The sequence below is a fragment of the Daldinia childiae genome (genome assembly GCF_008694065.1).
Source record: "Daldinia childiae strain JS-1345 chromosome Unknown Scaffold2, whole genome shotgun sequence".
Taxonomy (NCBI): domain Eukaryota; kingdom Fungi; phylum Ascomycota; class Sordariomycetes; order Xylariales; family Hypoxylaceae; genus Daldinia; species Daldinia childiae.
Window position 1 is genome coordinate 2438698 of NW_022984643.1, and position 20754 is coordinate 2459451.

Genomic DNA, 20754 nt, shown 5'->3' on the forward strand with positions numbered 1-20754 from the left:
TGGGATACTCCCAAACAAGACAGTGACCGGTATGCTCCATATTTGCCGGTAACCCCATAGTAATTGCTATACCTCGTTCTAGATCGCTGTTGTATTCTAACGGTAGCATCCATGTACCATAGGTTACCATCTGGCACTTCAAGCACGTGGAGAAGCAGCCGATTATGCTCGAAAACCAGGTGGTCGTTGTGTTAAGCTCCGTGAGATGTGACCTCCGCGTCTTGACTGTGGGGTACGTGAGACTACTCAGATTAACGATGCTTAAGCCAAGAACGGGTAAATAGTCGAGGTGAGATCCTCTGCACCGAGTTACGTGTCTATTTAGCCACTGGTCGTTCTCTCCGCGCAGGCAGCTGGTTCTAGCCTTCAAAGAACGAGTCAAGTCTAAAATTATCCTAGTATGCTCGGCGTGGTGCAAAGGTTGCCCATTGCCAGCTTGCCAGATATTATCCAATTTTATGTTGAGTCTTACGTTGCCATTTTCTGTGGCAGCGATAGGAAGCCAGGGGTCGTCTTAAACTCGTCCTAATGGAGGGGTTAGTTTGAAGTATATAGGGGGGTTAATAGTATTAATGTTAAGTTCGTAAATAAGACTAATGGAGCAGACCCCTTTCTACTCTCGATTTTCCTTAACTACCTTATTCATACTAACCAAGATCGAAGATTTCTTCATAGATTCACCACATTAAAGCAAGTAATAAATATCACGTATACAGAGATTATACAAAGATTAAAGTAATGTGAAGTTCAATGAGCGTTATCCATTCGACTGGCGAAATGGCGCTGATTGTATTGTTCTGTAAATACTGTTGGGTTCAGCTATATGGTTGGCCTCGGTACTTTACTTAAGACGATAGTCTTAATAGTACGGGCTATGTTCGAATCAGATCAAAATTTTAGTATCGCACACACTATCAATTCTTCCGCTACGCCCGAAAGAACGTGGTTTAGGTCCGGTGAGCTCCCCTTTTGCGGATGAATATCTGTCTACACTGAGACTAGAATGCAATTAGGCGGTAGCGCTCACGCCCGTAGCCAGGTTCTCGCGTTCGAGCAGAGTTTCCATGAAACCATTAGCTGGCTTCGATTCCTTGATTTCTTTGGCGATTTGTTGATCGATTCCGAGCTGCTCATCAGTCCAGAGAGGTTCGGGTGCGTTGACACCGGCTTCACCAACACCAATGAAGCCACCTTCAGCCGCCCATTCGGAAGTTCGCTTAATACCAAGCTTGGTCCAGATTTCATCAACCGCAGCAACTAGCTCATCACGATACTTCTTCGTATGGCCTGGAGTCGGGGTAATTCTCAAACGTTCTTGACCTACGGGTACAGTCGGGTAGTTGATAGATTGCACATAAATCTGGTAATCGTTTAATAGCATATCCGATGCTTGTTTCGCAAGCTCGGCATTTCCAACTAGAAGCGGAACGATATGTGAGGGATTTGGTATGACAGGGATATCCTTGGCATCCAACGCCTCTTTAACAGCACGAGTGTGTAGTTGTTGGAGTCGTCTGTCGTTATTGTGGTCGATCTGGTATTCAATAGCGGCCGTAGCACCAGCCATAGTAGCCGGTGGAAGAGATGTCGTGAAAATGAAACCAGGCGCCAAAGATCGAATCATATCCACAAGTTTCGCACTTCCGGCGATGTATCCACCAACACATCCGTATGCCTTGCCAAGAGTACCGGTTATGATGTCTATGCGATCCATAACAGTCCCCTCGGGTCTGCCTTGTTTGTGGGCCTCGTAATCTAAGTGTTCGGCAACACCGGCACCCTTCGGGCCATACATGCCGACAGCATGGACTTCATCGAGAAATGTGATAGCTCCGTATTTATCAGCCAGATCGCAGATGCCTTCAATTGGTCCAATCGAGCCACACATGCTGTAGACTGACTCGAAAGCAATAATTTTAGGAACATGGAGCGGTAGAGAAGCTAACTTAGCCTCAAGGTCTTCCAAATCGTTATGCTTGAAGACCATCTTTTTAGTCCCCGAATGGCGAATCCCCTGGATCATCGACGCATGATTTAGACTGTCGGACAAAATAACACATTCGGGCAGCTTGCTTCCAAGGGTTGCGAGCGTCGCATCGTTAGCAACATAGCAGGAGCTAAATACGAGCGCGGCCTCTTTGGCGTGCAGCTTAGCAAGAGTTCCCTCGAGTTCGACTGCGTGTTTGTTATGGCCCGAGATATTCCTGGTTCCTCCTGCACCAGCACCATACTCTTCGAGAGTCTCGTGCATTTGCTGCAGGACTCGGGAGTTGCGGCCCATGCCTAAGTAATCATTGGAACACCACACCGTCACCCGATCTTCCTTAGTAGCCCCGTGAGCCTGGGGGAACTCCTTAGCCAGGCGATTGATATTATTGAAATAGCGGTATGACTTGTCCTTGTGCTTCTTGTCGAGTTCTGCATCGTAAAAGCCATTGTAATCGAATTTACCATCTGAGCTCGATGATTTGCTCAGCGGAGTTGTCGCATTAGCTTTGCGATTGGCATGGACGGACGGAGGGAACTGGACTAAAACCAAATTGTAAGTATTCGACTTTGATTTAAATATAGTAGCGCATATATACCTGATTCGCGCGCATTAAACACGGGGGAGTCCAAAGGTCTTGCTTCGTGCGAGCGGCTGGTGTGAATCTTGGCTCTCCCCGGCTTTGTCTGACTGGAGTAATTGCGAATTCCGCCCACGGTGGCGGCACCGGCTATCGAAGTCTTACTAACTCGAGCAGATTGAATAGCAAGCGCCTTGCCCATAACAGGGCAGCGCTGACCAAGCAACTGCAACTTGGAGATAGTACCGCCGCATTGAGAAGCTTGAGGGCGAGTAGAAGTTGATAAAGCACGAAGAGTGGCGGGAGAAGCCTTCTTCAAGAAGGGGCACATAGCCTTCGATTGACGAAGTACAGCGTCCATGGTGACGATCACAACAGGTCCAAAAAAAGAAAGAGTTGTAACCAATTGATTTGATGTGGAACACTTATGTCAATTGGAAAGTTTGTTTAGTTTGGGGAAAGAAGTTTTGATTTATGTACGTCCTTATGGAAGGTTTTAGATTCTCCGTCGTATGCAATTCTGTAACAGAGTATTTCCGGAGACTCGGCGACCCACCAAATTGGGAACAAATTCGGAATTGATGACTGATAAGCAAAATATGATTGGGAGTTAAACCATCTAAATATGCAGGACAGAATAAGCGGCTTAGATCTATACATACCTAATTAAGTCTCTTAGGTAAAAGGTAAAATCGGGGATAAAACCCGCGCAGAAAAGGACCAAACATACGAGACTACACTAGTAACATACGAGATACAGGGTTTTATTAATGCCTGCTGTATGCACGAACGGCGGGGGACGGGATGATCCTTTTTTTATGTCAGTGGCGGTTCTTTGCTCTAAGTTAGAAGCTAGCTGAATCTTACATACATTTAACTTTAGGTAAGTAAGGTGTTTGGGTGTATAATTGTATTGGATTGATCGTATGGATATAGTTGGGGTGATACCTAAGGCTTACTGTGCATTACTTACCTAAAGTACCTAAAGCACCTAATTCAAGTAATTCAAGTAGTGGACCTCCATGCTTTCCAGTCTGTCTATACTCTTCCCCTCGGAACCTCGGTGTCCTGCATTCGCCCCGCCTACGTGGCTTTTCCCATTGGCCAAAACCACTATTTCTTACCTAAAAGGGAACCTCCACGTGCTGTACCACAAAACGCAAACACCTAGCTCGACCTGCGAGGCATCGTACGTTATTAGAGTCCTATATGTTACTAGCCCTACGGCTTGGATGCCGTCGAGGACGGATGCGAAAATCCGATGTAAGAGTCCGATGTATATTAGCGGTGTATCCCGCGTCAGTTAGTGAACTATAGGTCATATTGCTTAACGCCGGTGTTCTACGCCGATATTCTACGCCGATAGTCCCCATCAGGAAATGTTTTTGAGATGCTGTAGCCTACAGAAGTCAACATCGCGATGGTTTGCGCAAATCATAGAGTCCGACTTAAGCATAAGCAGCATAATTTTTGAATCTGTTACTAATTGCAATACCAAATACATTCCATAGCCAAGTGGACCGGACATTCGCGATTCTCCGACCCCGTTCGTAAAGGTTGGTCGTAAAGTTGGTCGTAAAGCTGGTCGTTATATTAAACGGCTACCGGCATTAGACCACGGCTACCTGGTTGATTAAGACAGGGATATTGGGTGAGCATAAAAATGTATGTGTGTAGATAGTTCCATGGGGGGAAAATGTTGGAATATTGTGTTGTGTAAGATGGTAGGTAATACTTTTTGGCTTATACCATAACTGTCTCCCTATACAAGGTGTATAGTGGCTCCTAGACCACTTCTCATTCTTGTATATGCCTGTCTAAACACTTAGGCAGTCATAATAAACTGATTCCTTTGAAGATGTTGTATTTCGTAATATCGCAAGGTTTCTGTGAGTAGACTGCTTTATTATTTACTTTCAAGTCATAGAGTTAATAAATTAGCCGAATACTTGTCTGTTTATTCTCTACTTTACCCAGTAGTTCATAAATACCTATATGAGCACCTTCATTATCGAAGAAATTACAACTACTAGGAAGTTCGTCTAATACTAACAGCCTATACAGACTTGGAATACAATTTTCTTGCTTGGAAGTTTTCAAGGAGGGTTTAGCTTGTCATTAGCCCAACCCGTTAAATAATGACTCCTCGCATTCCAGAGTAAGTTCATGTTTAACACTATCTTCATCTATACTATACTAGCATTACTAAATGCCTGCTGGTTCGCTGTCGCTATCCATGTCTAATTCTTAACTTTAGCTCATAACAAAATTTGCTAACTGTAAGTAATCCTCTTGTCTATATTTTAATAGATTCTGTGGCCGTATTTATTGTTAAACCATTGCTTCTATTCTAAACTCGCATTTTTAATGATAGGGTTGAAAAGGACTCCCGAAGTCGTCCTTGTTGGTTAATTCACTAAGAGTCACGTTCTCAAATAAATTAGGTATGAGGTATGATGCATGAAGCACATGTATATTATATACGTAGTATGTGTGTAGGTAAGCAGCTTCCGATTACTTGGAGAAATGGACCTGAGGTTAGGTTAGGTTAGGTACCTAGGTAGGTACCTAATGCATACATCTCGTTTGGTGCATGGCTCATGGCTCGCAGCTCGATAAGGTTTTGTGGGGTAAAATCACATGCACTGTATGGATTTTCCCTAGCCGACACCCAAAAATGTCCACCCAGATGACTGGGAACTTGGGAACTACGAAGGTACAAAGCTCAAAAAAGTTATCGCCCCTCAACAAATCCAACTCTGCCCAGTCCAGTTGGCCAAGTTGTCGGTGAGAAAATACATCCACTACTTAGAAATATTCTGCCGCAATTTTCCGATACTACGATGGGACAAGAATGGACTTGTGACTATGAAAGTAACCGTGACCGAAAATACAACCATACCTCGACTTCTTGTCACAAGTGTCTAGTATAAATCTATCACTTGACTTTTGACCCTTCTTTATCAGTCTGCTACGACTACTTTCGATCTCTCCTCGCGACGGGTTCGCCGTTGCCCTCGTACAGCATGTCCTTCTCTTCGATCCTAGGCTACTTTCTCGGGGGTTACTTTGCCCTCGTTATCTCGCTATTCATGCTCTCATCCGTCGTTCCCGTAGCAGGCTTTGCCGCCCGCACGTTATCCGCCTACATCTCGATAGTAATATGCGCCACCTATGGAGTACTCGCTTCAATATTCCTTCGAATAGTCGGTCGCGAACAGATTGCGCAATGGACGACAGCACGTGCTTTCAAATATGTTATGGCAATTACGATAGGAATCACGTTCGAAGTTGACGATCCGAAGCGACATCTCGATACCGTTCGACCAGCCGTGTTCATTGGAAACCACCAGAGTGAACTAGATGTTCTTATGCTTGGGTGCATATTCCCAAAATACTGCAGTGTAACTGCTAAGAAAGCATTGAAATATGTGCCGTTCCTGGGATGGTTCATGGCATTGAGCGGCACAATCTTCATTGATAGGAAGAACTCGAAGGACGCAAGGCAGGCCATGGCTGGTGCTGCTAAGGAAATCCAGACTCGAAAACAGAGCGTATACATATTCCCCGAGGGCACCCGCAGTTACGCAAAGGACCCCGGTCTTTTGCCCTTCAAGAAAGGTGCTTTCCACCTTGCTGTCCAGGCTGGTGTACCTATCGTCCCCGTAGTAGCGGCCAACTACTCGCACGTACTCTACATCAAGGATTATATATTCAGATCCGGAAAGATTCCTGTGAAAGGTAAAATCCCACTTTCGATCACTTAGAATTAATTGTTAATTTCTACTAGTTCTCGATCCAATTCCTACAACTGGATTAAAACCCGAGGATGTCGACGAGCTAACTCGTAGCACCCGGGAGCTCATGTTAAAGGAGATAGTAGCGTTGACTCAGAAAGTTCAAAACAGACCTATCGCCATACCTGCCACGAGCGGCGATGGTGTTGTGCATGCTAGTGGAGCTGACGCTACCCTATCATGAGAGTAAACAACTTCCATCAAAGCTCTACGGCACTGCATGCATGTTGTTTATATGCGCGGTTCGCTAGTATAGCTTACTGCTCTCTGCTTCATTTGCATTGCTATAACTACTACTAGATGCCTGTCGTAATCGAAGACATCACTCGGAGTACGAAGAGTGCATACGTATTGATACCCCTATAGATTAGGTCATATAGGCGCATAATGGATGCATAACTAGAGACGATGGTCTTTAGAAGACGCCAGGAGGCGCTGGAAGTGTTACTTGGAAATACTCATTATAAGGCTTATATTTATGATCTTTACATTTAGACTTAATCGGAGTTTGAAGTCCGAGGAAGAGTAGCGACTTAGGGTATAATTATAGTATACAGTAGAGCTATCTTCTACCAAATGAGTATTCAAATATCAGCAAACTCCAAGAAATAGAGACTGGAGAACGGCTTACCTTAATGCCTCGGTATCTGTTTGCTCTAATATTAAACACATGTCACCCTATCAGTGATCATTTATCGGAGTAGGCGAGTGCTCGGCTAGTAAGTTGCTAATCCGAACATGTGCGCTCTCATATGCTTCGTGAGTGGATGGTTCATGGATACGGAGGTTGCCAACTTATATGCCTCTGCCCCTGGTATGTCCACCCTACTACCTGCCTACCGATCGACTATGCCGAGATGTAATTCTTGATGGGTCTAACCTCATTGGATTTCATCATAAAACTCGCGCGGTTCTGGCTGGATGCAAATCCTTTATTTCCTTGGCACAACGTGGCTTAGCTTGCGAATCTATCAGATCATCCCCACAACAACTTACATACATAGATACATCACGATCCCTACATCATATACCTATGACGTTGATTAGCGTTTATAGGACACGTACCCATAGGAGAGCATCAGCAGTAAATTCTACATTATCTACCATATTTGCTTTTTCAGCAGCGGTCAAGTATGTAATGATTAGTTCCGGCACTGTTCAGCCAGTAGGCTTGATGGACGCGCGCCAAATATGCAAGCTCTGTGACCTACTTAGCTGCCTTGCCTAAACGGGAAATATTGGAAGATCAGAGCGATCTAGAAGCTAGAGGATGCAAGACATCTTGTATTATCAAGGTGATACCCTATTACCATGCCACGAGGGATGACGAATTTATCTAGCAAGCTAGACTACATCTTGTACGAACAAATCTGCTAGTATTACTGGTCAATTTCTCCCCAAACCTGTTCTATGACATGTAGTTGCGCTCGAGGATGATGCAAGGAGCTGAAATGGGCTGCCTCGAACTAGAAAATATCAGTATTTACAAGCAATACCCAGGTCCGAAGTCCCCGAATTCACCAGGGCAGCTGAAGATATCCACCATGGCGCACTCGCCTTCGCCGAACTTAGACATAGCTCTTTGATCTATTGACAGATTACTAGTGACGTTACGCCTTGTAGCTCCGAGACGAGCTCCCTCCCAGAGCTTCCCCCTCGTTTAGCTGGGAAGCTTGCTCTTTAAGAGTCTATCGTATATAACACCCCCTCTCTTTCGCCTTTAATCGTACCTGATTCCTATTCATCCCAAGCATCATATCTAGAACCTCTTTCTCAGTACTTGATATACCAGCCATCAATATGTCTTACAACGACAATAACAACAGTGTAAGCATATTCCGGGGTTCTTGCTAATTACGGTGACTGACATGATATTTAGTCGAGCTACGGCGGCAACGACGACTACGTATGTAATATGCATATATTATAAGCTTACAAATTGTGTCTAACGTTTTAATTGCAGTCCTCTCGCAACGAGGGAGGGTACGGGTCCAGCCGCAATGACAATACCACCTACGGTAGTAATGACCGATCAGACAATTCCTACGGGTCTTCAACCCGTCAGGACAATGACAACACGTATGGTTCCAGCCGTGACAACGATAATAGCAACAGCTCCTCAAACGCATACGGTTCGGGGGCCAAAGACTCCTTTGGTTCTAGTGACAACACATACGGCTCGAGCAACACTCGCCGGGACGACGACGATAACACTAGTTCTTCCCGTCCTAGTCAGAATAATGATAGCTATGGCTCGAGTAACACTCGTCGAGACAATGACGATAACTCTTATGGCTCTAGCCGGAACAACGATAGCTATGGCTCAAACGACAAGGACAATTCGTATGGGTCTAGCAAGAATAACACCAGCAGTTACGGCTCAAATGACAACTCATATGGGTCTGGTAACAACACCAGCTCCTACGGATCATCCCGAGACAATGATAGCTATGGCTCTTCTAATCGTCGCAATAACGACAACGATAATGACACTTACGGATCTCAGAACACTAGTTCCAACAGCTATGGTTCGAGCGACCGTGACAACCAGAACTCCTCTTCTTATGGTTCCCGCAACAACGATTCAGGGAGCTATGGAGATGATGATAACACCTCGGGCCGTAAGGGAGATAGCACCGCTGGCAAGCTGCTGGAGAGTAAGTTTGACCCCTATTTCCGTTCTTGGAATTATCTACCACATTCCTACCATTGATATTTCATTGCCATGGTTCTATCGTCATATACTAATCCGACCACAGAGGCTGCTTCAGTCCTCGGCAGTGACCGCCTAGGAGAAAAGGGTCGCGAGAAGCGTGAGGGAGCTGGATATGGGGGTGACAACAATGACTACTAAGTAGACAGTAGAGTCCCGACATATATGAGATAAAAACATCTTTAGTGGCCCTCTTATATCTAATTTGATAGATAATATACCTTAACTCGGGTTTTACGTTAGCTTTACAATAGAACACCGTAAGCCATAGATGTCAACAGAGTCATTCAGGTAATGAAACTTCGCGGTTATCATGGATTAAGGAGCTATGTGACTTGACAGGTTATTGGCGTCATGCGAATTCATATTGTTCATCAGGCTTAATCTATAGTAAGCTAGCTAACCTGCCTATGAAACCATCGGTATTGAAACATCACAGGAGATGTAACCGTAGGTTGAGTTCCAAAAAGAAAACTTTTTTTTTCTTTTTTGTCTTTTTCTCACGAACGAGGTTTTCCACGATTGCACTATGATACATGGAGTCACCAGTAATGGGCGATATTAAAAAGCTCTCAGGCTTTGTTAAAAATCAAACGAAAGATCAAACGCAAAATCAAATGCAATTTGCATATAGCTTGTCAAAGACATGCTGTCGACTGCAATGATGGACATCCCGTCCTGCAAAAAAGCTCGTTCGGATAGTTCTCAAGCCGCACCATTAGACAACCGCAGTTTTCCTTATCCTATATTATAGTTAGTATGTAATTCTAAGACTTTGCTGAAAATTACACGGTACTTACGTCAACCGTCCTGCAAATATTGGCAAACCAAAGGGGAGGAGATAGTAGTTGAGACACCGAGGTAGTGGAAGCATTACTCAGTATCAGGCTGTTCGGTCTTCACCTCAGACTTAATCTGAGTCTCCTCGGCCGTCTCCTCGGCCTTAATATCAGCCTCCTCGGCCTTGACAGGCCGGTGCCATGAAGGCAGTTCCCCGACCGCGTCAAGGATCTTGTTAACAACCTCGTGGAACTCGCCGTGTAGACGAATGAAGTTACCCCACTCCACCAGTTGATCCTTGAGCATGAGGAAGTGGTTGAGCCAAAACTTCAAAAACATCTCTATATCTCGAGTCACATCTGCATAGGTGGTCCAAAGCTCTATGAGGCTGCCGTCGGGGCCCTCGCCAACAATGTCGTAGATCGCATTGAAGGTTTCGTCGAAGGCATCGTCCACTTCCTTCATGCCTGCGCGGAGCTGCGTACGTTGATCCGGGGCCAGGGGTTCGACGGCGTTGTGAGCGATGACAATGGTTCGAAAGCTCTCGTACTTGGCCTCTCGTCGTGCCAATGCTAGGCGTGCCTGAAGGATCGCTTCGTCGATTGTGGCTTGATCAGGCACATGATAATCGGGCGGGGCGGGCTGGGGGTTGGGGACTACAGCAGGACCTGCAGGCTGAATACTGAGGCTGTACAGATAAATACTTTTCTGCTTCACGCGAAGATGACGCTTTAAGTTGTACGGGTACTTGTACCCATGAGGCTGGTTGAATGCATTGCAGTTTGGCCAGTGACACCAAAATTCACCATCCCTGAATCCACCACCTCTATCTTCGTTGCAGCGAAGCAACTCTTCGACCATTACAAGATCATCTTCTACGAAGAGAACTGTGTCTGATCCTGGGAAGTAACATTTAAGACCCAAGTGACCTGTCTCTAGGTGCTCACGCAGAGCTCGTGGAGTGAATGTCATTCCGCAAAGATCGCATACCTGGTCAGCGGGACCCGCGGGACCTGAGGACGCCGACATTTGTCCAGTTGAACAGTGTGCTAGGCGCTTTGTGCGTAAAGATCTTGATAAATCGGGTTTCGCCCAGGTCGGTATTCAACCTATTTGATAATGATTTGATGAAAATAGGCCGATAGCACGACGTTGGCACACAAAGCCTGTGATTGCGAAGGTGTTGTTTGGGGAAAGAAAAACAATTTTCCCAGTGCGGCGGGAGGAATTTACGTTAAGCTATCTCTACCTATCTACAACGTTGTTGCCGGGTGCCTAAAGACAGCACCTGGCAATGTTGAGCACCTTCGTGACTGCCGTAACTGCTGTAACTACGTACATGAGGTACGTGCACAATGAGCTTCAAGACTACGTACCTTCTAAGGTACCTACTATGTAGTACCGACATTCTAGCCCATGCTGTATGCTCCTAGCTTTCTTAGTTCACGAGAGTGAACTGTTGGTAGGAAGGCAGTATAAAGGATTCAGGGGTAAGTAACTACCTAAGGTACCTAGATCTAAGCTACCTAATTATGAACAAAATAACTTAGAGGGCACGCTGTGAATGAGAAGACCTAGCCCCTTTGATTCAACGCCAGTATTAGACAGCTGTCAAGATCTAGGTCCTTATTTGTTTTATCTATGGATCGTATATACTTACCTACCTAGGTACCTTACTATTAATTATCCCCAAGCTTTAATTTAAGGGAATTTGATCTTGCCCAATACATATATGTATGTAGCAGCAATATTATCTAACTACCTTGCAAAGAACTTTGATAAATGTGTCAAGTGATCCATGCTGGTTAACTTGTAACTGTGGTTTTGTTTCTTCATGCTGTTATTTAGGGGCTTAGGGAGCATGAAGGAAGGAAGTTTTGAGTCCCTACTCCATGTATATTATTGTCATAGCAGTTGTTGATAGTAAATGAAATTGGGAACTGAATTAATTAGGTATCAATAATAATTATCTTATAGTCTTATCCTACCATCACCTCCGAACCATCGACGTATGTCCGAGTCACTCCGTCCTGTTCTATTACTACTCTCGCCAGCCTCGTCATTACCACCCATCCATTTCGGCTTCTTGAACCCATCTCCAATGTCCTGGATCCACTTTGGAGTGTCTATAGTATCAAATGTGTTTTTAAATCGATGCCCTAGGCTCGTAAAGAAGTTATCATCCTCAGGCTCCGAGTCGTTGATGTCGGGTCGAGAGGGTCGTCCTGACCTCCCAACAGGCTCATCGTGATATGATGGTGATGTAGCAAAAGGTGTTCTAGTACCCTCGGCTCTGGCTGCCGGCACTGTCAAGATAGGAGCGGCGCGGCGTTGACCATTGGCAGATCTGGACGCAGCCTCATCTAACCTTCGCGAAATCGATGTCCCGTTTAGTTCCCGCTCTATTAAGTCTCTCCCCTCGCGCCACGAGCCGCTACCATAGCTGGGTTGATCTTCTTCGTCCACAATGTCAACACCAAATCCGAAGAGTCGTCTCACTTTACCGTATAATCCAAACAAGGTAGCGCACACTGGGACGAGAACAAAAATTGGGAATAAATAGTCAAACCATTTCCCAAGCGGAGTAAGGTCGACGTATTGCCCTAGGATACTATAGAAGGTGGTCTCCTCGTATATCGATCGAGATAAAAACGTGACAAAATTGTAGGATAGCGGGACACTGAGCTTTGCGACCTGACCCGCGTACCAAAATGCCGATTCGTGGGCAGTATTGCGGCGAACTAGAGCGCGACCACGCCATACTTTGACTTCGGTTACAGAATGAAGAGCTGCGGCGCACATGTACATTATCCAAAGTGCTGCGATAACTTGACCTGCGAAGCCAATACGACCGTTGTCACCAGTCCAATGATGAACGACAGTAAACCGGATAACTGATAATGACGGTAGAGCTGCTTTTACTAACTCGGACCATATAATACAAGCTGATGCTAGCGCAAGGAAGCCGCCGAAGAGAATACGGAGACAAGGTATAATGTGGAAGTAAAGGATATACCGTGTATAGGGAGTGAGCACAGTAGTCTTCTCCCAGAACGAGGAGCCTGGTGAACTTCTCCCAAAGTCGAGCTTCTTTGAGGCAGCAGAATCTAGTATCGCTTGCGTTTTTGAAGCGTCGCGGAGTAAGCGATCCCACTCATCGACATATCGCGACTTAGCATGCCTCGCGCGGTCTAGTTGGCGTGTGAGGTCTGCCAAGTACTTCCCCGTGATGACTGTCGGGATTATGCGAGCGTCATTATCTACTCGAGGGAGAACACTTCTAGGTCTAGATTCGGGAATATTGCATATATCCGACAACTCCTCGATCCAGTCTTGGAAATCCCTAGCACTTCCAGTTTTACGCTTGCTTAGTTCTGACACTTGGACCTCTAAATCTTCCAAATTAAGCATGGCATCCTCCATCTTTTCATATAGCTTCGGCGCATGGCTCTGTAGCCGATGTAGTCGGTGACTGGCACTTGCATTTTGGAACAAATTTCGGGGAATTGCAACAAGTCCATGGCCCATGAGGTAGATGGCTAAAATCAAACCCCAGCAATAGGCCAAGGCTAATATCAAGCCCTTTAGCGATATGAATGAAGGGCCATATGATATAAAGAAATATACAAGTCCAAGTACAGCCGAGCCAAATACGAGTGCATAGTACTGAGCGTTCGATCGCAGCGAGTAAAGTATTCGGTCTTTCGGTTCGCGGTAACCAGCATCTGAATATTCTGCAAGTATTGGGAGTATGAACCTGAAAGAGTGTTTTGTTAATAAGATGGTTTAGATAGCTACAAATATGATGCGACTAAATATTACCAAGTCAGGACAAATGTTAGCCAATATGAGATCCTCCATGATACAAGCAGTGCCCTAGGGGGGAGCCAAATCCCTCTTGTTGCTTCATCATCGGTACTGGCGTTCGATGCCAAATCAATAGGGACTAATAACACGATACTCGCAGGTAGCCATAGTGCAAAGAAGACGGGCACTAGTAGGTAGGCTGGCGTTGTTCGTAGTGGGAGGTAATGTCGCTGGATTAGGAGAACAATAAGGGATAGAATAAGAAGCGCAATAAGCGCAAATATTTCAGAGGGTACTGGCGACTGACTGCTCAAAGTCTGAAGCATCCTGAAAACCTAAGAATGCTCTAAATACCCCATGGGAGTGGTTTTTGAGCTGTAAGTTGAATGTAATTGTAGATGTCAGGAACGCGGCTTTGACGGAATAATAGGTTGCATATTAGTTGCATCTTTGGACTGGCGCTGACGTCGGCTTTACTTGTATGGACATGGCTTGTGCTCAGATTGCAAGGATCAATGCGTGGGCCCGCCTTTATTGGATGCGGCTAAAATTATATTTGCATCAATAGACCCATAAAGAGACTGGAAGATTATGACCTTGTGGCGTTCCATGTGGCTGCATATTTTTATTACTCGTACCATCTAGGTATTCTGCTATTTGAACTTTACCTAAGAGGCTAAGAGGTAGGTTAGGTACTTTACCGAGAACTAAGCAGGGGTAGCTCAGCGAAACAAGCTGGCCACTTCAGGAAAGCGAACCCCGGATTTATTTTCGCACGGCTGAGGAGAGGCCAGCTATCATTGTGTGTAGAAATCGTTTAGAAACTATCGACTTCTCACACGATCAATTTACCGCCATACGTCCCCTTTTCGCCGAATTAGGTCGCACTCCAACCTTCCTTTTCTATTTGTTCTTTATTCGCTTCTGCTTGCATATTATTGCTATATTATTTTTTTTTCTTCGGATTACATCCCACATCCCATCACCCGAGTACCGACAATGTGGTTTCCAGCGCTGTCAGCCCTATGGCTGGCGGCTATGGCTTGGGGTGCTGTAGGTCGCGATGAAGATGGCAATATTAGGACTATATCTGTAAGCCTTGCGCGCGTTAGTTAGGCTGTTTGGGCTGTTGCTGACGAGTTCATTTGTCTTGCAGCTTCGGACCCATACGTTGAAGCAGCCCTACTTGGACTCCGAGATGCAAAGTCGGTGGTACGATTTTGGAGGCGACACGATAGTTCGAACGGATTCGTAGGTTACCACCTAGTACTTGATAAATCGAATACACATTTTAATTTATACTTGATAGGTATATCCGTCTAACTTCGGATCGTCCGTCGCAAAACGGATGGTTGTTTTCTCGAGTACCTATGACCGCCACGAATTGGGAAATCACTGTTGAATTCAAGATCCACGGGTCTAACCAATTATATGGCGATGGCTTTGCGATGTGGCTTACAAAGGAACGAGGACAGATCGGACCGGTTTTTGGACATGCAGACAACTTCGAAGGCCTTGGCGTTTTCATTGACACCTACAAGAACAACCGACCTGGTGTCGTTTTCCCATATGTAATGGCGATGGTTGGTGATGGCAAGACAACATATAACAAGGACAACGACGGAAAGGACACTGAATTTGCTGGCTGCCCTGCCCGAGGCATTCGAAACGCGAACGTTCCTACTAAACTAAAACTCACATACTTTCAGGACAAGTCATTAAAGTTAGAACTCCAGTACCAGTCCGAAGATGAATGGAAGCTATGCTTCGAGACGAACGAGCCCCCGGCGATCCCTGCTGTCACATACCTTGGATTCAGCGCTGAGACAGGCGAGTTGAGCGACAACCATGATATCATCTCTATCGATGCGAAGAATCTTTATGTGACGGGAGGCTCAGCTAGCAAGCCTACACCTGGCAAGGGAAGTGTCAAATCGTCCCAGCCGAAGGAAAGCGGCGGTAGCAGCTGGACCTGGTTCTTCTTTAAATTTATTGTCTTTGGATTAGTAGTCGGTGGAGCATACGTCGGCTTTACGGCATACCGAACGAACAAGAAGAGGAGCCATCGATTTTGAAGAGTGAATTAGAGATGCCCGATGTTGGGAGGTGGAGAAAATGCCAAGAACGACAGGCGTACATATAATCAGCATATGACAGTGCAAAGCAGTAAGCTTTCTACGAAGCCTCATGGGTTCTTTATGTCTTATAGGGTTGGCGGGCGTCGACTGGCAATGTAAAACTATGGAGTAGCGCACAATACAGAAGAAGTTATGAATTTCATTCCAAGATTTTCAGATCGGATTTAGCCAGCTAAAATGTAACACAAGATGGAGATTTTTTCTTTGTTCTGGTAGTTGGCTTAGCCATCTGTGGCACGAGGTGTAACTCCCGGAACAATAGCTTTGTTCACGATATGGTCTCATTTAGTACTCTCGTCAGAGGCTTACTTCTCCACGATCACGAAAGAGAAGATTGTTACCAACACCCACCACTATACTACTACTACATGAGTAACGTGGGGTTGCACTGCGTGCTATCTTACACCACATAGCTGCCAAGATGCCATCGGCGATGCTCATCCTATACTAAAGATATAATTAAAATATAGACACCGGAGTGTCTCGCCCAGGTGTTGAAATATTTGCATAACGGCCGTACTAAATTCACGAGTCATTTATACTCGCAATCGAATGTATTTACCTTTTGTGTGCATATCATATATGTACCTGAGGTATTTATAGGTATTAAAAGTATCCAGCGTTGATTCATTATAATAAGCTACCTAGCATTGTTGAAATAACCAGGACACTCTCTATATATGTGTATATAGGTACTATTCCGTATACACTTATACAGGGACTTATACACACAAGTAAAGACCAATTGCTTCGGCGATATAAAAATTACCCCACGTTAATACGTACCAGTGAGGTATACATCCATATATGTACCTCTTAGAAGATAGATGTACATACTACATGTACATCTTCAAATGATTTAAGCGATTTAATATTTTATCTGTCCATTCATACCACCTCACGCCTAATCCAGCATCTTTAAACACTACAAGCGCTTATCCATCGATGTAATGTAAAGTTTCTAAAAAAAGGAAAGAAAAGAACAAGATTATGATCTCGTTTAATTCGACCGTACATACAAATACCTAGCAATGCTACTGCTTGGGATCTTACTAGGTATCTGGTTCCGATCTTAGAATGATGAAACCCTCCCCCTCATTCTCACTCATTTTCTAGTCCACTATTATAAAAGATCTACGTAATGTCCACATGAGATTCTTTTTAAGATTCAACCCGAAGCCCGACTGGGTATTTTGTTAGATTTTAGAGCTACCGGGGGAGATGCGGCCTTTTCCCCCCCTTGGGCTTCAAAAAAAAGCTTCCAACCAATACTCTAAAGGTCGTCACAATCTTTAATCATTATCAACCCCGCTTGTCACATTGGTGATTGGCACAAGGTGCAACAGGAAAGACAAGTTAGAAAGGAAGGAAAAGGGAAACGGACCCCACCCCTTCGATCCTCTAGCATGATCCTTTCCCACGCCCTCTCCAGCTTCCTCGTCTGAAGAAATCCCACGGTTTTAGAGCTTCCGCCTAGAGATTTCGCCACGAGCCGCTAAACCTCTTCTAAGTGTTATAGTATCTACATGTATTCCTACATGTAGTAGGCTATGTGGGCTTGTGTTACTATTGTACAGCATTTTATTTACCATCTCCTTAACTAAAAGTTCACATATTCTTTTTTTTCCTTCTTTTAATTCCTTCCCCTACCTAACATATATATGTGTAAGCTAGGTAGGTAGGTACATGATCTGCCTTACCCCTAGCATTAACCTACTAGCATTACTCGAATTCGCCTATCTTTGCACGAAGTAGGCGCTGTACTTGTGCATATTTTAGCGTCTACAGGCTTTTTTACCTACCTGGGTTAGTAGGCTAGGTACTTCTTTACTTTACAAGTGCTTTTACAAGTGCTTTCCCTAGTCCCTCCCCGCTTGTCTTGCCGTCATCCAGCCCACTTTGCTGTCGCCGCCTCTTCGGGTCTTTCTTTTCGGGTCTCCTCTTGCTACCAAGATTCGAGGACTTACAGACTTACAGACTTACTACCTTCGTCTAAGTCCTCTACCTGCTTGCTCGCCGCGCAATATTATATTCTTCAAATCAATATTCTAAATTATAGGTATCGCTCCGTATCTCATCAGGTCGTGGTTCCGGACGTCGAATCTTTCAAAAGTCTAGCGCATCCCCCCCATTACATCCCATTACATCGGCCCCGCGGCCATCTTTCTTGTGCAATCCTTCGGAGAAAGAGGACTTACCCTGCGCAAAAATTCGAACCATTCAATTGGCTCAATTGACCTCTTCATCTCTTTGTACTGGGACGACTTAGCATCCATTCAGCTGCTGAAAAAGAGCAAAGTTGAATTCCTGTTTTCAACGTTGTTCGTTTTATTGCTAGAAATATTAACAGCTAGTTATCACAAAATTACATGCTCAGAATAGCTAGCTACCCGTACCTTGAAACCTTCCGCCGTCGTCAGCCTCCTTCGAACACCCCAACGGAGGCGCGTTACAAATCATCCAGCTCCAAGGCCATTCCCTCTTGGCTATTCCTTCGCCTACCTACGTGTCAACCTAAGCATAGCTATCTAGCAACTACTCTATACCTATTAAAAAGATACTCGGTCGTGGGCTATTGCATCATCTGATATCGACAGCTGGCCTGTATCCAAGTCGGCCTTTACAATATCACACTATCTTAACCTGTTCATCGTCACGAAGGGCCCGGCCCCTCACTTCCCTAAACATATCATATGCCGACGTTAGGATCGTTAGGATTTCTCAAGAAGAAGCGGACGAAAGAGGATAAGCCAGACCCTTCTTCCAGTCAACCTACGAGTCCTGTTACACCAATCACCCCGACATCCTCGAGAACATTCGGGTCGAGCTCCCTGACCACCGTCCCAACACATAGTACAACCGCGACGAGCATAGCTTCCCAATCACAATCGACGACGCAAGGTTCTCAGGAGGCACCAGCTTCTGCTGGTGGGGGGTCACAAATGAATCCACCAGCAGCCCAAGCCGTTCCTTACGGGATCCAGCCTTCTCTGAGCCCCGCGCAGACGGGAACACCGCAAAATCTACCGAGTATCAATAATCTAATCAACCTACCGCAAAATGACGGTAAGGGATGACTGTAGCTATAGTTCAGTACTTTTTATCTAACACAAAAGGCAGGTCACCCCGGAGCGCCCCCAGCACAACATCAACAACACCAATCACAACCTTCCGAGGTTAGGGTAACGAAGGGAAAATACTCACTTACCGACTTCGATCTCCTTCGGACGCTTGGCACGGGAAGTTTTGGGCGTGTTCATTTAGTCCAGTCGAAACACAATCAACGATTTTACGCCATTAAGGTTTTAAAGAAGGCCCAAGTTGTCAAGATGAAGCAGGTGGAACACACAAATGATGAACGGCGGATGCTTGGTGAGGTTAAACATCCATTCCTCATCACTCTCTGGGGAACTTTTCAAGACCCGAAGAATCTGTATATGGTTATGGATTTTGTTGAAGGTGGCGAGTTGTTCTCTTTGCTGAGGAAATCAGGCGTATGTTAACTGTCATGTTTTGGGTGCTTAATGTTGCTAACTTTTACCAGCGATTTCCAAACCCGGTAGCTAAATTTTATGCTGCAGAAGTCACTCTCGCCCTTGAATACCTACATTCAAGAAATATCATTTATAGGGATCTAAAACCCGAAAATTTACTCCTGGACCGCCACGGGCACCTCAAAATAACAGATTTTGGCTTTGCCAAAAGGGTTCCGGATAAGACATGGACCTTGTGTGGGACTCCGGACTATTTAGCGCCAGAAGTGGTTTCTAACAAGGGTTATAACAAATCGGTCGACTGGTGAGTTTCGGTTCGCAGAGCGCTGTTGATAGATCGGTTTCTCACGTGGTATTCATCACAGGTGGTCTCTGGGCATCTTAATCTACGAGATGCTTTGCGGCTACACACCTTTTTGGGATAGTGGTTCGCCGATGAAAATCTACGAAAATATCCTAAGGGGCAAGGTCAAGTATCCGGCGTATGTCCATCCTGACGCTCAGAACTTACTGGAGCTTCTTATCACGCCAGATTTGACAAAGCGGCTGGGTAACCTCTATGGAGGATCACAAGATGTGAAAAACCATCCGTGGTTCGCAGAGGTTACATGGGACAGGCTATCAAGAAAAGATATTGATGCTCCATACACACCCCCGGTTAAGGCCGGTGCTGGTGACGCAAGCCAATTCGATAGGTATCCCGAAGAAACAGAGAAGTATGGCCAGTCGGGGAGTGACGAGTAAGTCAAGCGAATCGAATCGTGACGAGATATGTATATGCTAATATCTGTAGGTATGGGTACCTGTTCCCTGATTTCTGATAAGCCGGTGGACTTATTCTATAAGTGAGTACTATTGGGCGAGGCGTATTGCAGGTTCTTAGATCAGGGCCTATCAGCTGGGCTAGACTTGGGCAAAGGTTCAACTTGTTGCTTTGTCTTTTATGGACACATTGAAAAGAAGTGACAGTATTGGCTCTTATGGCGTAAAATTGTGTCGAACGCGATGACACATGCTTGAAAAGGGTGATGGGTGAGGCGCGCGACTTCGCATCTGGACGAAAAGTTGTGAGGTTGTCATAAGGCCTTAAGGCGAAAAAAAAGGGGGGGCCTAATATGGAATTGGGTGTCAACCTAGCCTTGGAAATTCTACATACGAACATTATAGGTTAACAAACCAAAGACTCGAATGTCGTGGTTCGTAAAGACTACGTCGTTGTAGGTAGTATGGGAGTATTGTATGCAAGTCGACCTTTGTATTATGCCACGAAGGTGGTAGATGATTCTATGAAGGCCGCGTTGTTGCCTACCACAAGAAATTTGCCATTTGGTATTGCAATATCCAATAACCATGAGAAAATGCTCATGCTCACCGGACACGTCGATGCAGAGACCCGCATGAGGCTCTGTTCACGGTTTCTTGTAAGATTTCCCCAAGCCAAGGTCCCCTTCCCCTCCC

At 45.3% G+C, this 20754-nt stretch overlaps 7 protein-coding genes across 7 annotated transcripts; 4 read left to right on the forward strand and 3 right to left on the reverse strand.

The window, feature by feature from the left end:
• Nucleotides 1–1009: 1009 nt before the first annotated feature.
• Nucleotides 1010–2928, reverse strand: GL218_01568 (5-aminolevulinate synthase, mitochondrial; the record flags this gene model as incomplete). The annotated part of the gene is made up of 2 exons (XM_033578042.1): nucleotides 1010–2529; nucleotides 2586–2928. The coding sequence occupies 2 exons, from the start codon at nucleotides 2926–2928 to the stop codon at nucleotides 1010–1012; spliced, it is 1863 nt and encodes a 620-aa protein (XP_033438301.1).
• Nucleotides 2929–5593: 2665 nt separating this feature from the next.
• On the forward strand, nucleotides 5594–6548 carry GL218_01569 (putative 1-acyl-sn-glycerol-3-phosphate acyltransferase; the record flags this gene model as incomplete). The annotated part of the gene is made up of 2 exons (XM_033578043.1): nucleotides 5594–6308; nucleotides 6358–6548. 2 exons carry the CDS (start codon nucleotides 5594–5596, stop codon nucleotides 6546–6548), a joined length of 906 nt encoding a protein of 301 aa, XP_033439429.1.
• Nucleotides 6549–8164: 1616 nt separating this feature from the next.
• On the forward strand, nucleotides 8165–9218 carry GL218_01570 (Stress protein DDR48; the record flags this gene model as incomplete). The annotated part of the gene is made up of 4 exons (XM_033578044.1): nucleotides 8165–8191; nucleotides 8244–8270; nucleotides 8328–9021; nucleotides 9124–9218. The coding sequence occupies 4 exons, from the start codon at nucleotides 8165–8167 to the stop codon at nucleotides 9216–9218; spliced, it is 843 nt and encodes a 280-aa protein (XP_033439208.1).
• A 732-nt stretch (nucleotides 9219–9950) lies between these two features.
• Nucleotides 9951–10886, reverse strand: GL218_01571 (uncharacterized protein; the record flags this gene model as incomplete). Its single annotated transcript, XM_033578045.1, has 1 exon — nucleotides 9951–10886. The coding sequence occupies one exon, from the start codon at nucleotides 10884–10886 to the stop codon at nucleotides 9951–9953; it is 936 nt and encodes a 311-aa protein (XP_033439207.1).
• Nucleotides 10887–11828: 942 nt separating this feature from the next.
• GL218_01572 (uncharacterized protein) lies at nucleotides 11829–13990 on the reverse strand (the record flags this gene model as incomplete). The annotated part of the gene is made up of 2 exons (XM_033578046.1): nucleotides 11829–13614; nucleotides 13680–13990. The coding sequence occupies 2 exons, from the start codon at nucleotides 13988–13990 to the stop codon at nucleotides 11829–11831; spliced, it is 2097 nt and encodes a 698-aa protein (XP_033439222.1).
• Nucleotides 13991–14663: 673 nt separating this feature from the next.
• Nucleotides 14664–15739, forward strand: GL218_01573 (uncharacterized protein; the record flags this gene model as incomplete). Its single annotated transcript, XM_033578047.1, has 3 exons — nucleotides 14664–14756; nucleotides 14821–14915; nucleotides 14974–15739. The coding sequence occupies 3 exons, from the start codon at nucleotides 14664–14666 to the stop codon at nucleotides 15737–15739; spliced, it is 954 nt and encodes a 317-aa protein (XP_033439221.1).
• A 2756-nt stretch (nucleotides 15740–18495) lies between these two features.
• On the forward strand, nucleotides 18496–20117 carry GL218_01574 (cAMP-dependent protein kinase type 2; the record flags this gene model as incomplete). Its single annotated transcript, XM_033578048.1, has 5 exons — nucleotides 18496–18868; nucleotides 18923–19296; nucleotides 19347–19600; nucleotides 19662–20036; nucleotides 20090–20117. 5 exons carry the CDS (start codon nucleotides 18496–18498, stop codon nucleotides 20115–20117), a joined length of 1404 nt encoding a protein of 467 aa, XP_033439206.1.
• Nucleotides 20118–20754: the final 637 nt, after the last annotated feature.